Consider the following 12,414-nt stretch of genomic DNA (forward strand, 5'->3'; position numbering starts at 1 on the left):
TTTAAAGCCATTGTCGTTGTTCCTTGCTTGTTTCATAGGTTGTTAACACTTGAAATTATAATCAGAATAAGGAAGGAAACTGTAGCTTCGTTTGTAGAGTAATTGGGTAATAACAACTACACTACGAAGGCAGGAGAAGGCGGGAGAAACATTTTATTCGTTTAAAAATCTGTTTTCTGAATAAGAAGTAACTGGTATTAATTTCTAATACAATTTTTATTAAATGCAACATAATCAATTAATTTTAATCTACAGGGAGTTTAACGCATTAGGCAGAATATTTACTGCGAAATTATCTTAATAATCATATACAAATTCTAACTCAACACCTTTAAGCAAGATATTTAGAAGAACTAAAATTTCATTGGTATTTACTAGACCGGTCTCGAGTAATCCTTTTTTAGAGAAATGATCAAAGTCATACAATAGCACAATGAGAAAAATACAAAGATAAGCTCTCTATAATTAGCAGATTATAACGGGGCTAACCTTTCGCATCCTTACATGCAGTTTCCGCATTCTGCTTCAGATTTTCATGTTTTTGTTGTTTGATTCTTTTTTACTTTGACCATTAATCATGTGGGTTTCACTGATGAATAGAAAGCAATGGCAATTCGTTAATCCGTTGTTATGTAACATTATTGTAAAAATCCATAATTCCAGATTGTTTAGGCTATTAAGGCGATCTGGCTTACGGATTTTCTAGTTTCCTTGGTAGTACATCTTAAATTCAAATTTGAGGTGAATTAAAGAGGAAATAACCGAGTAAGCATTAACGATTTATTCATGAAAGAAAATGTTGCTTTTATCGGTACAAGACATTTAAGAAAAAATTAAATTGAAATGAAAAAGATGTACGCATAAAAATAGCGAGTGACAAAGAATTTTTTTTTTTTACAGCCTAAAATGGCTAGCGGTCACTAGTCATTTTAGGTCACTACTGAGGCCAGAAGTGACGGTCAATTTATTCTACAAACACCTTGTGATCGTTGGAAAGATGGATAAATTATGCATGCATTGCAGAGCCCTCAAATTTAAAAATGAAGCACCAGGAATGTGTTGCGCGAGTGGAAAAGTGAAACTGCTCTCACCAGGTGGGAAAATAAAAAAGTATTGTCTATCCAAAAGCACTTCAATAAACATAATTAAAAAACACACTTTCTTTCCTTTGTAGATACATTAGGTTTTTTTTTTTTTTTTGGAAGCAGGAGAAGTGAAAAATGAGCAACGCCTTCGCCGGAAATCGAACCACGAACTTCTGGAATACGTGCCCAGCGTGCAGACCACCACACCACGAAGGCATGCTAGGAAGGCGGGAGAAATACCTTATATAGTCTACCTTTTAAAGGGCGACTGGGTTTTTAGGGGATCCAATCGCCAAATCTTGGGTTGGGAGAATCATCATCCGCCTCCCTTTTAGTTCGGGTGCCACTGTAGAGACATTGAGTTTTTTTTTTTTTTTTTTTTTTTTTTTTTTTTTTTTTTTTTTTTTTTGAAGCTAGAGAGAGGAAAAATGAGCAAAGCTGTCGCAGGGAATCGAACCACGGACCTCTGGAATACGCACCCAGCGTGCAGACCACCACACCAGGAAGGCATGCTAGGAAGGCGGGAGAAATGCCTTATACCTTTAAGTAGCACTGCAATGCAAGACGGGTGATATCTAGCATTGCATAAAATAGCTTCGAAAAGAAATTGTATATAAACATTAATAAATATTATTTACATTTTGTAATAGAAACCTTTTTTTTTTCGGAAAAAAAAAAAAAATCCCGAGTCACGAAAGAAACAGTTAAATTCACGCATTAAATCCTAGCGCCCCTTTGGAACAGACAGCGTGCAGTGACTTTTTTATGATAGTTAGCAGTCAAGTTTCTATAAATTTTTACACATATTTTTGTCCGTATTGGACCACACGTTTACCTATAAGAATCGTCTATAAGTCTATAAATTACAGTTTTTCATACACTCTAATTTAATTTCAAAGTAGTTTTGTTTGCTTCTCTAAAAAGGGCTGCAGGTCCTTTTCAAAAGACAAGGCCAATTAGTTTATACAATAATTTTGAGCTGCGGTGCCTAAACGAATCCTCCTGAATTGATTGATTTGTCAGGATGAATGACAAGAGACAAATAACACGTGAAGGTTTCTTTAAAAATATACAATATGATGTACAATAAATATGCAATATGTATAATGTGCAAAAAATATATAGTATAATACCTGTGCAAACGAAATATAATACCGGTAGTTACAATTCTACTAATGCTCCCAAAATTTGTGAGAAAAATAAAAATATTGCAAGTTAGAAATCCATGAAATACGTGCAAGGCTTTAAATGCAGTATTAACTTTGTATGTAAAAACCACAGAAGTATGAAATAAAATGTTCTCATTAAAATCAATATAAAACATGCAACCAAATTATAACAGGTGAAACAATAAATCGATTCAATAAGTACAGTATTACAGCGTCGTAATAATAAAAGTACATCATAAAAGAAAATGATAACTGAGACTGGAAATAACAATAAAAGAATTCAACATAAGTAATAATAAATATACAATTTGCAATAAATAAAAACAAAAAACAACAGTACTTAAAACATAAATTAAGAATAATAATGAATATGCAATTACTAAGTAGTAATACACAGTACAATAATAATAATAAGTATAAATGTGTACAACACGAGAGATGTTTCTAATGTTCACAATATATGTTTAGGCTTAAAATGCATACAGAATTGTGAAAGGGCACCACAACTTGCTCTAGTTCCGTGTGATCTTAGTAAAGCAACTGCAAAATCAGAAGAAATTTTAAACGTTTACATTAAAGCTTGAAACTTAGGGAGGCCACAGCTCTGGCTTAGAAAAGAATTTTCTCTACTCGAGGGATTTCTGTCAATGTAAAATGTCAAAGTAAAGCTCACGAATTTAAATTTTGAATTCACAAATACTATTTCTATCGAGTTTTTGCGCAGGATTCTACAAATGCGAGCAAACTCGACTGGCAAAAGGTTAACGTCAGTCTAAAGTAAATACATACCAGAGATGAGAAAAGAAATAGCAAAAAGGTCAGCGTCGCTGCCGGACATCCTATCCCTAACTTTCAAAAACTCTATTTTTATACACAGTTTACATCCTGGCGGGAACCGACGAAAGCGTAAGTGACACTGCAGATAAAATAATGGGTCAGTTAGCATATTAATTAATAATGGATTAATAAAATAATGAGTTAAACCTTAAACTGTCGGCTATTGTATTATGGTAGAAACATTGTCATTTATCAAACTCTTTTTTACACAACACTGATCTTGACACAATCTCTTACATACAAATATATGTATAAAGTATTTGATACAAAGATTATTTAACTGATGGTTTTTAATAATTTTCGCTGTTATTATCAAATATCAGATGGTTTTAAATGTGATGAAAGTATCTGCTTAGTTCTGCCTTATTTGCATTTCCTGCTGCCGCGTGCCGTATTTTTTGATACATGCTTGTTTTGAACTTTGGTAATGTCTTATAATTGAGTATTTTAATAAATGGAATTTTCGGAATGAAAGGGTAAAATTTAATTAATATATATGCATATAAAAATTACACTTTTTTTAAACACTTAACAAATCATATCTATCTACTAAACACATCATGTAGGCTATCACTACATTTTAAATTCCTGTATATATAAAATGAATAACTACTGCTAATTACAATATCCACTTCTAGGTCATTGATTTCAATTTAGACCTGATCTACTACGTTGGTCACTGGTCTACCTGAAAACTAATAAGCTATAATATATCAGTTACTTGGCTTTTTTGAAGGTGTAATTTATCCTTGGGTCACAGCCTAAAGATATTGCTATTTCGTGCAAATTAGCTATAAAAAGGGGGAGGAGAACTCACTCAAAATTTCTGCAAGACAAAATAAATAGTCATTACATTTCAAATTCCTGAAACTCTCTTAAAATGGCCTTTAATTCAAGGAGGTCTTATTTTCTAGTAAATATGATGTACCAGAAGAATTTGCAGCTGGGAAGACTCCTTTGCCAAATGACTAATTAGTACATTCAACGATCTTGCTCTCTCTTTTCCTCGGACTTTCCCTATTACCTTGAAGATTAGTTGTCTAATATCAACGTCTCATCCAGCAGCCACGCCTTCAATATTTCATTCTTTATTTGTTTCAATAGATTCTTCCAAAATATGATCCAAAAAATGATTCCAAAAATGACATCTATTATTGGTTCTCTGTCGCATCTTTGTCGCATCCCACTCATGTGGTCTTCTTAACGAAATCGTTTTACTTTTTCCTTTTATGATTTTCCATGTTTTGAGTGTTCAGATAGTCATCGTTCTTGAATACTGGCATTGTTAATTTATAGCGCAGTCTGACTCTCATTATTTATACTTATATTCTCTTTATTTAGAGTTTTTAAACTGATTTAGTTTTTAGCTTTTCAGTTTAAAGTAATTTTTTAAATAAAATAAAGTAAAGGGGACTTAAAAATGATACTGAGCCATAGAAGTTGGAGAAATTATAAAATGGCTGAGTCTCCGGTTTTCATTCATTCACTGTAGCACAGGTCTACATTGCTTCAAATACCCGAGAGATAGAAGTGCTGGAAGCTCGTAGTCTCAAACTGGTGGCCCGCGGATCAAAATGTGCACCCCAAAGATATTTTACATTACCCCAGAATACATTTCCCGCAAATTAATTCGCCTTATTACGACAAGAATTTAAAGACATAGTTTAAGATTTTAATGATTATCGAGTCCTATTTTACATCATTTACGTTTTCATACGTGAACTATTCTTTTTTTCGCAAATGAAAATTAATGTGTAAGGAAAGGACCAGATTGACAGATGAGCATCTGCAGTTCGTAATAAAGATAGCTTTTAATAAATTTTCTCCAATTTTACAAACTTTGTCAAAATCGGAGAGCAATGAGGTGTTCCAATTGATAATTGTAGTGAGAAAGAAATCATTTGTATATAATTTTTTTTGTATGCATTGATGGAAAATTAAGTAAATAAAAGGAAGAGAATAAGTTGTCATAATTTATTTTCGAATTTTTCCCTACTTGGGAAGTTTCCGTACTTTTATTCCTATTTTCTTACAATTTTAAATAAGCTATTTAGTGGTTAGTTCAATATATTACAATGCTTTGAAACAAATGTCAATCTGAAAATTTAATGTTTAGCTTTCAGTTCGAGTAAATTACAAAGTGTAACCAATAGGAATTTCTTGTAAATTATACCAGCCTTTAGATTCGAGGTAGAAAATAAGTATGAATTTGAATTGTTTCTTTGCGTCATCATTATTACTATTTATGTATATTTTGATAAATATTTAGCAAGTAAAATTTTAAATTTAGTTAAAAATATTAAAAAAAAACTATCATCTATTTTGCTAAAATAATTCCGACCTGTCAGCTATTTTCTGATAATTCATTATTCGGCCAGCGTGCAATTTGTGTTCGACATCACTGAATTCATTAGAAATTTTTTTTTTAAGATGACCTCTTTAAAAATGAATAGATATTTCAATAATATCTGAAGAATTCTGTTAGATAACAAGTATGTAAGTGATAACAATTATATGAAGTTCTGTAGAGCTGTTTTGTCTTTTAAAACTAAGTATTGTGCAGGTAAGTTTTATTATGGAATCAAAAAACAAAACTGACGTTACAGACACAAATGGCTGTTACGATTCCCGAATATGAAGCGAAAATGAATGAATTGGTTGATGTGATTAATCATCGAAATGTTCATCCATGAATCAAATGCTCAAACTTTAAATATAAAAACTGACACGCGAAAACATTTAACGGATTAAATCCTTTCTTAAAAAAAATAAACGTGTTTTTAAACGGATTAACTTTCCTAAAAGAAGAACATCTGTTTTTATTACGTACTTTGCTCTTTCAAATTTCTTTAATTCCGGTTGTATATAACAACATTTTTCAATGCGCAGTTGTCAGACCTCGTTTTATGTTGCTGTTTAACATAATGGAAAAAGACAGGGATGTCACAGTATTTCTTTGCTGATTAATCAAAGTTTCACAGTCAAGAAGGTAATTAATATTTCGGTATTTCCATTATTTAGATGGCAACAAGACGTGCGGACTGAAAATAGATTTGTAAATAAACACGCAGCCGCATTTCGGCACTTCAAACGAAAGGATGTAAATAAAAGGTATTTTATATTGACCCATTCTTAACTGCAATTAAATTGCAGCTTCCTAGTTTTCGCAGCACATTTTGAGGTTAAACTCCGGAGGATACTCGCAGCTATTTCTAAACCCTTTTTTAGTTTTGTGCCAAGTTTCTCCCTCCCCATTAAAAATGCTTTTCATTCAAACGCTTTCCTGTTTACCGCAAAAGCGGTAATTTTGCTTCTTTTTCCTCTTCCCCCCCCCTTCTACTGTAGTAACAAACACAATTGAGTTCTCGTGCCGGCGTTGACAAATACTACAACACCCCCAAATCTGCCGCCATCCCCTTTGCACTTTCGCAGAAAAATAAACATAAAACACAGACAGGGACGTACACAGAAGAGAAAGAAGCATTAAATAAATAAAAAAAAAATAAATGACCGTTTCTTCGATGACACGTGCTATTAAGTAGAAAACAATTTCGGTGTCATCCCGAAACGACCCCTCCAGTCCTGAAAAGTATTAAAAAAATAAAATAAAAGATCACCCCGTGTAGTACTACAAAAAGACCGAAAAAGAAAACTCCGCCATGCACCTCCTCGCTCATTGGCCAGTTGTACGGGGTGGGGCAAAAACAAGGCAAACACCCCCCTCTTTTACCTACTAGCTATTACTTTTCGTTTGGCAAGTGCCGGCGGAACACGAAGTTTTTCGTCCGCGCTCGGTGAAGTGTGCTTGTCCCCTTCTTGAAAAAAGTGAGAACGGATTTAGGAATTATGAAACCGCGGTATCACCTCGTGTTTACACCTTGCCATAGATAGGGCATATGAATTCTGAGTCGAGGTTTTTGAAAATATCGTCATGTTCGCCTTCTATTTAAATATTTTTGTGTTGCTACTGCTCCTACCCGAAGGACTTGCTATTAAATGGATGTGAGTATAAGTTTAATAAGCAAATGCCATTGTATTTAGTATAATTATAAATTTATTATATTTTAATTATTGTAAGCAAAAAGTTCAATTCATTTTAGTAATGTCATTTATGAAAATCGGAATTAAAAATGTTTACGTTCAGGAAATAGTGGTGATTTACAGAATTAAATAATATCTTAATTGAAATATAAAATGGTGATAAATTATTAAAAAAATTTTTTCAAGCGAATGTTTAGGCATTTATTTTATTAACATTATATTACGGGCATTTCCTCGAAAAATATTTGATATCAATTTTATAGAAAAGGGAGCTTTTTCTAATTTAATTTTGGGAAACGCAATAAAGTAAAAATTTTTATATTACGCATCTATATGCAATTTATTCTAGCTTTTTTGTGCAGAGCTAGAATTACGTTTACTTGCTAAAATTGATTTTAAATATTCAGAAAAACAGGTTATTAAAAGTGAATTTCAATCCTGTAAGGAGGTATGGTCATATAAGACTGTGTATTAGGTCGGGTGAATAGGCAAGTTACTCAAACTTTTTTTAGCAGAAACATATTTACAGATATCATTACTTATTTTAATGCCATTATTATACAATTCCAAAATATTGCTTTATTTTTAAAAACACAAATCAATTTGGTCTTAAGTATGCGTAATAATTCTAATAAATGATAGTAAATGACATTTAATTGTATTAATTGTAAATGTGATGGTAAACGTGAATAAGAGCTGTAATTTTAAAGTAAAAATGCGTGAAGTTACTGATGTGTTTTCGGGAGTAATTTCATAAACTGAATATATTATTTAGACCCCTCAAATGAGATACTAAAGTATAAGATTTTAATCACAAGACCTAGGGGCTATCTCTAAAGATCTCTAAGATTTTATGAATTTGCATTGTTCATTACAGCATGTATGAGTATCTATTAATAGTTAAAGATAAAATATTAGTAAATAAAATATTTATAAAATTTAATTTTAACCAAGGAATTTTTTCCGAATTGAAAAATGCTTTGTTCGTTAAAAAAATTATCTGATTTAAATTATGATATCTTTGACAGACCAAAAAAGCTTAAGCCTCATTATGATATTTTTAATAGTGTCGGAAAAATCTAGACGCTACGCGTTCCTCCTAAAAGCGGCTAAGATATCGTTGGAATTATTCTTATTTTAATTCCAAAACGCTGCGTAGAGATTTTGAATTCCAATCAATCTTCACCGAAATGAAAAGTTAATAAGTGCGTAGGCGCGAAAGTTCTAAAACCCTGTAATACACTGATCGCTGAGACTCGTAATCTTGATTTAGGGCTCATTATCAGAGAATATATTCAAATGCTGAGTGAGTATATTTGAATTTTATGACCGATTGTGAATGTATTTAAAGTTCTTAGGCTAGTAACCTTTTATTTCTTCGGAGGTTGATAGTATATTTTAGCCAATAACTTAATCTATGTTGCAATGTAATAACACGTTATCGTTGTGAAAATTTTACCAGATTTAGAACCAAATTCAGTTTTAGTAAAATTCGACAGGTGTTAAGTAAATACATTTTGCTGAATTTTCACATTTCGAATAAACGTTTCGTATTAAATATATAAGGCTGAGATAACGATCATTGTAATGGAAAATGTTTTTAATCGTTTACGAACTCAAATTTTGCTCAGTAATATTTTTATTCAAATTACTACTTGATCATTTAGAACAGATTTTAAAATAAATTGTTTTCACCAAAAATAATTACTATTATTTCTCATTTATTCTAAATATATGTTTATAGAATTTGTTAAAATTTTCTGGCGTATAGACCATTGAAAGTAAGAATTCGTGGTAAAATTATTTCACCGCTGAAATAGGTGGATAGGCAAGGCAAGTTGAATTTTTTAATGGAATAACGTGCGCTGCAAAAATCATTTTACGAATGGAATATGAAAAAATGTTTTTAAAAATAAAAATAAAAGTGATTTAATTCTGTATTTTATACTTACATTAGACGAATGTGTCCGGTGTCACAAAGATACAACGAATAAATTCTGGTAAATAATTTCTCCAAGTGACAGTTTTATGTTCTTAAATTAACGATTTTTTATTCTCTTTATGACGGATAATTAACTTAGTAAGCACATATCCTTACAAGCAGCTCAATAAAAATCTAGTTAAAAATTTTGATAAGGTTTATTGAAAGTAACAAATTATTTCTGCCGGATTTTCATGTCTTGAAAAATCTTTTATTTTTCTAAATGCACTGTCATTTATATACATTTCCTTTTGTGAATGATTGCGAAACTTGTATCTACCGTATAAAACGGAAATATGTGTACTCTGGAAGATTACTTGTTCATCTAGGTAAATTCTTTTGTGAAACAATAATCTATATTATAGATTACGGGATACGAGTATTATAACTCTTTACATTCTTGACCTGATATTTCAGTTCTTGTTATTATCTTCATTCTCTTGACCATCATACGCATTTGCCATTGTTCTCTAATCTCTGGTGGTAGTGCCATAATCGTTTCAAATTGGTTATAATCAACATATATTTGTCTTACCGTTCAATATTCGATAAATATGTCTACGTTCATAAAGGTAAAACACACCGCACGTTTTTCTCTTTGTTCTAAGAACTCTGTTATCTTATTTCTATTTTTCAGTTTTTATCAAGATTCAACACGCGAACGCGCGGCATTATTTAATGCTCTGACGCAGTCATCTTGTTCGAGTAGGTAGGTTAATAGATAATCTGTATGGTACACCGGAAGTAGTCATTTCTTCCAGTTAACTTCAGTTTGCATTTGCGGCCATCTCCTGATGCAAACTTTCTTTTCCACTGGAATTTGTGTTTACTTCAGACTTTCTCATTTTAAGGTGCACGAGATTTTGCGCATTTATTTGAGTAGCCCCTTCGACAATTTTAAATATTGTATGCAATTCTATATATGAACTTAAGCGTATTTCAAAGGATACATAGTGAATGATATCATACATAACATATTTTTTAGATGCAAGATCTTTTCAATTAACGATTTAGATTTCTAATAAATAAAAATTAGAATCATTGAGGTAATATTCACATTGAGGTAATTCAGGTTCTGTTTATCACAGCAATATTCATATAAATGTAGAAACGTCAGCAGTGAGACAACGATGAAGCGTTTTATCTTTGCCTAGAAGATCTGCAATTCCTGCCTGTACCTCTTTTCAAGAATTCAATGTCTTGAATACATAAAAGCAGACTTTGAAGTACAATCAACTCTTATCGTGCACTGATTTGCGGAACGCAATTTCGCATATAACCATTAATTGTTTCCATTTAATTTTTCCAACATAGAATTTCATTCATACGCGGTTCAAAGTTCATTCATCCACAAAGAATGTGTGCTGACACCAGCTCTGGCGGGAAATTACAAAAGTGACGTTGAAGATTTTGGGATATGGGAGAAGAAGTCAAATGCCACATACATACTCTTATGATAGCACAAGTAGAAAAACTGAAGGAAAGAAAGGATACTCATTCACAGTTATATTTACAATAATTAGCTCTGGCTGAAAAACTCCGGCCTGCTGAATAAACATTTTCCCAGAAAACCTTATCTCACATTTTCAGTAATTTTAAACTCTTCTGATTGTCACAGCTGAAAAACATTGAAAAGAATTCCCCCTTTGTTTCTTTAAATTTAACGAAGATGACGATTTGAATGCCTAGTAAGCAAAGAATGCATTTACAAGTGTTCTATTTTCTAATTTTTTTATCATTCCGGCCACTCGTGGCTGAGCTGTAAAGTCGCTGAATACAGAAAGTTCGGCCGGTGTTCGAATCCCGGCTAACGTGCTTGTTTTCGTGGTTTACCTCATGTGCAACCTGAATACAAGCCAGTTTTCCTGAGGAAGTCCTCCACGAAGTTATGCCTCAAGCAGATAGCTACTTGCGTCTTGCCGTAATTAAATAAAGCAAACCTTTCCGTTATTCCATCTTTTCAAGTCTGGATAATGCAATTTACGCTAATTAGCTCTATTATCAACTTTTGCATTTCTTGGTCTAATTGGTATAAGATTATAACTTAGCTAAATACAGAGAATTAAGAGGAATGTAAAACAAAAGCACTGTGCTGCGATGAAAAATAAATGATTCAGTTATAACAGCGGCGCCCAGGTCACAGATCCATGAATTACTGGCAGCAGAATGGAAATGTGTCTGATCGTGAAAATTGCCGAACTACAGAGCAACATGCATTTTGCTTAAATATTAAAAATGCAGAATATGGATTTTGCGATATATGTTTCTAATTTTGTAACTCTACTGCATTTACGTGTATCTTGTCAGTTTTTCTTCACCTGATAACTGAGCGTTTACCGGTGTGAGTGTTAAGTTTAAACTTATGTTAAGGTATTATAGTATATGTTTATGAATAATTTTTCTTTACTTAAGTAACATTTTAGCATATGTAAATCTACATTTAGTCGTATGATCAGATTTTAACTCATGCACTTTAAATATACCAGTTAATGTTAAGATGATTCGTATTCGTAAGATTTGTAAAAGAATCTTACTCAACTTTCACCTAAAACAAGTGTAGAGAATAAAAGCACGTGCTACTGGTAATTTTATTTCTGGTCTCAGATCGAAGTACGCATGTAAATTAATATTTAATAGAAACTGCGTTACTGTACAGACGCCTATTTGCTAAGTAAGAGATTAAGGTGAAGCAGCTAAACATCTCTAAGTTTGAGGTTTAAGTTGATTACGGCAAAGCACACTAGGGCTATCTGTCTAAGGGTAGGGATGTCTTCGTGGAGGACTTTCTAAAGAAAGCTGGCGCATATATGCGTTACACACGTGGAAACCCACTTGCAGGCCCATTCGCCTGGAATCCAACTCTGGTCGGAAGTATCAGTGTTAAGCGATTTTACCGTTTGACAGCTGGTGAGGAGTGAAACATCTCGAGTTTTGTGATAGCTCGTTTTAGGTTGTGTAAATATATATTATGTAAATATATTTGAATTTAAATTTCGGAAAAAAAGCTACCTTAATTTGGAGCACATATTTAATTTAACTAAGATTGCTTTTTGACTGAATTTTAAATTTGACGTTGTCGTGTTTCTCTTCCAATATAACAGTTTAAATGAATTTTCTAAGTACAGCTCCAAATGAACTTGATATTGTTTTGGTGAGATCAGAAATTTATCCAGTACTCAAATAACTATATTTTGTAGATATACGCCATAGGGAAATTATGAAGTTCACAGAAAGTTTGAATTGCGAGCGAATTTCTATATTTCTTGGGGTGTGGAGAATTTCTGGATATCTATTCCAGCTG

General features: G+C 32.2%; 1 protein-coding gene across 1 annotated transcript in view; it reads left to right on the forward strand.

Moving 5' to 3' along the window:
* Window positions 1–6,833: 6,833 nt before the first annotated feature.
* Window positions 6,834–12,414, forward strand: part of LOC118181591 (protein Wnt-4-like) — a 362,494-nt gene continuing 356,913 nt past the window's right edge. The window contains exon 1 of the mRNA XM_085815746.1: window positions 6,834–7,093. Within this exon, the coding sequence (XP_085671872.1) occupies window positions 7,023–7,093 (71 nt within the window). The 5' untranslated portion in view covers window positions 6,834–7,022. The remainder of the gene's footprint in view (window positions 7,094–12,414) is intronic.

The sequence above is a fragment of the Stegodyphus dumicola genome, chromosome 1, assembly GCF_044657685.1.
Source record: "Stegodyphus dumicola isolate Sdum_Otavi_A_Nest chromosome 1, ASM4465768v1".
NCBI lineage: Eukaryota > Metazoa > Arthropoda > Arachnida > Araneae > Eresidae > Stegodyphus > Stegodyphus dumicola.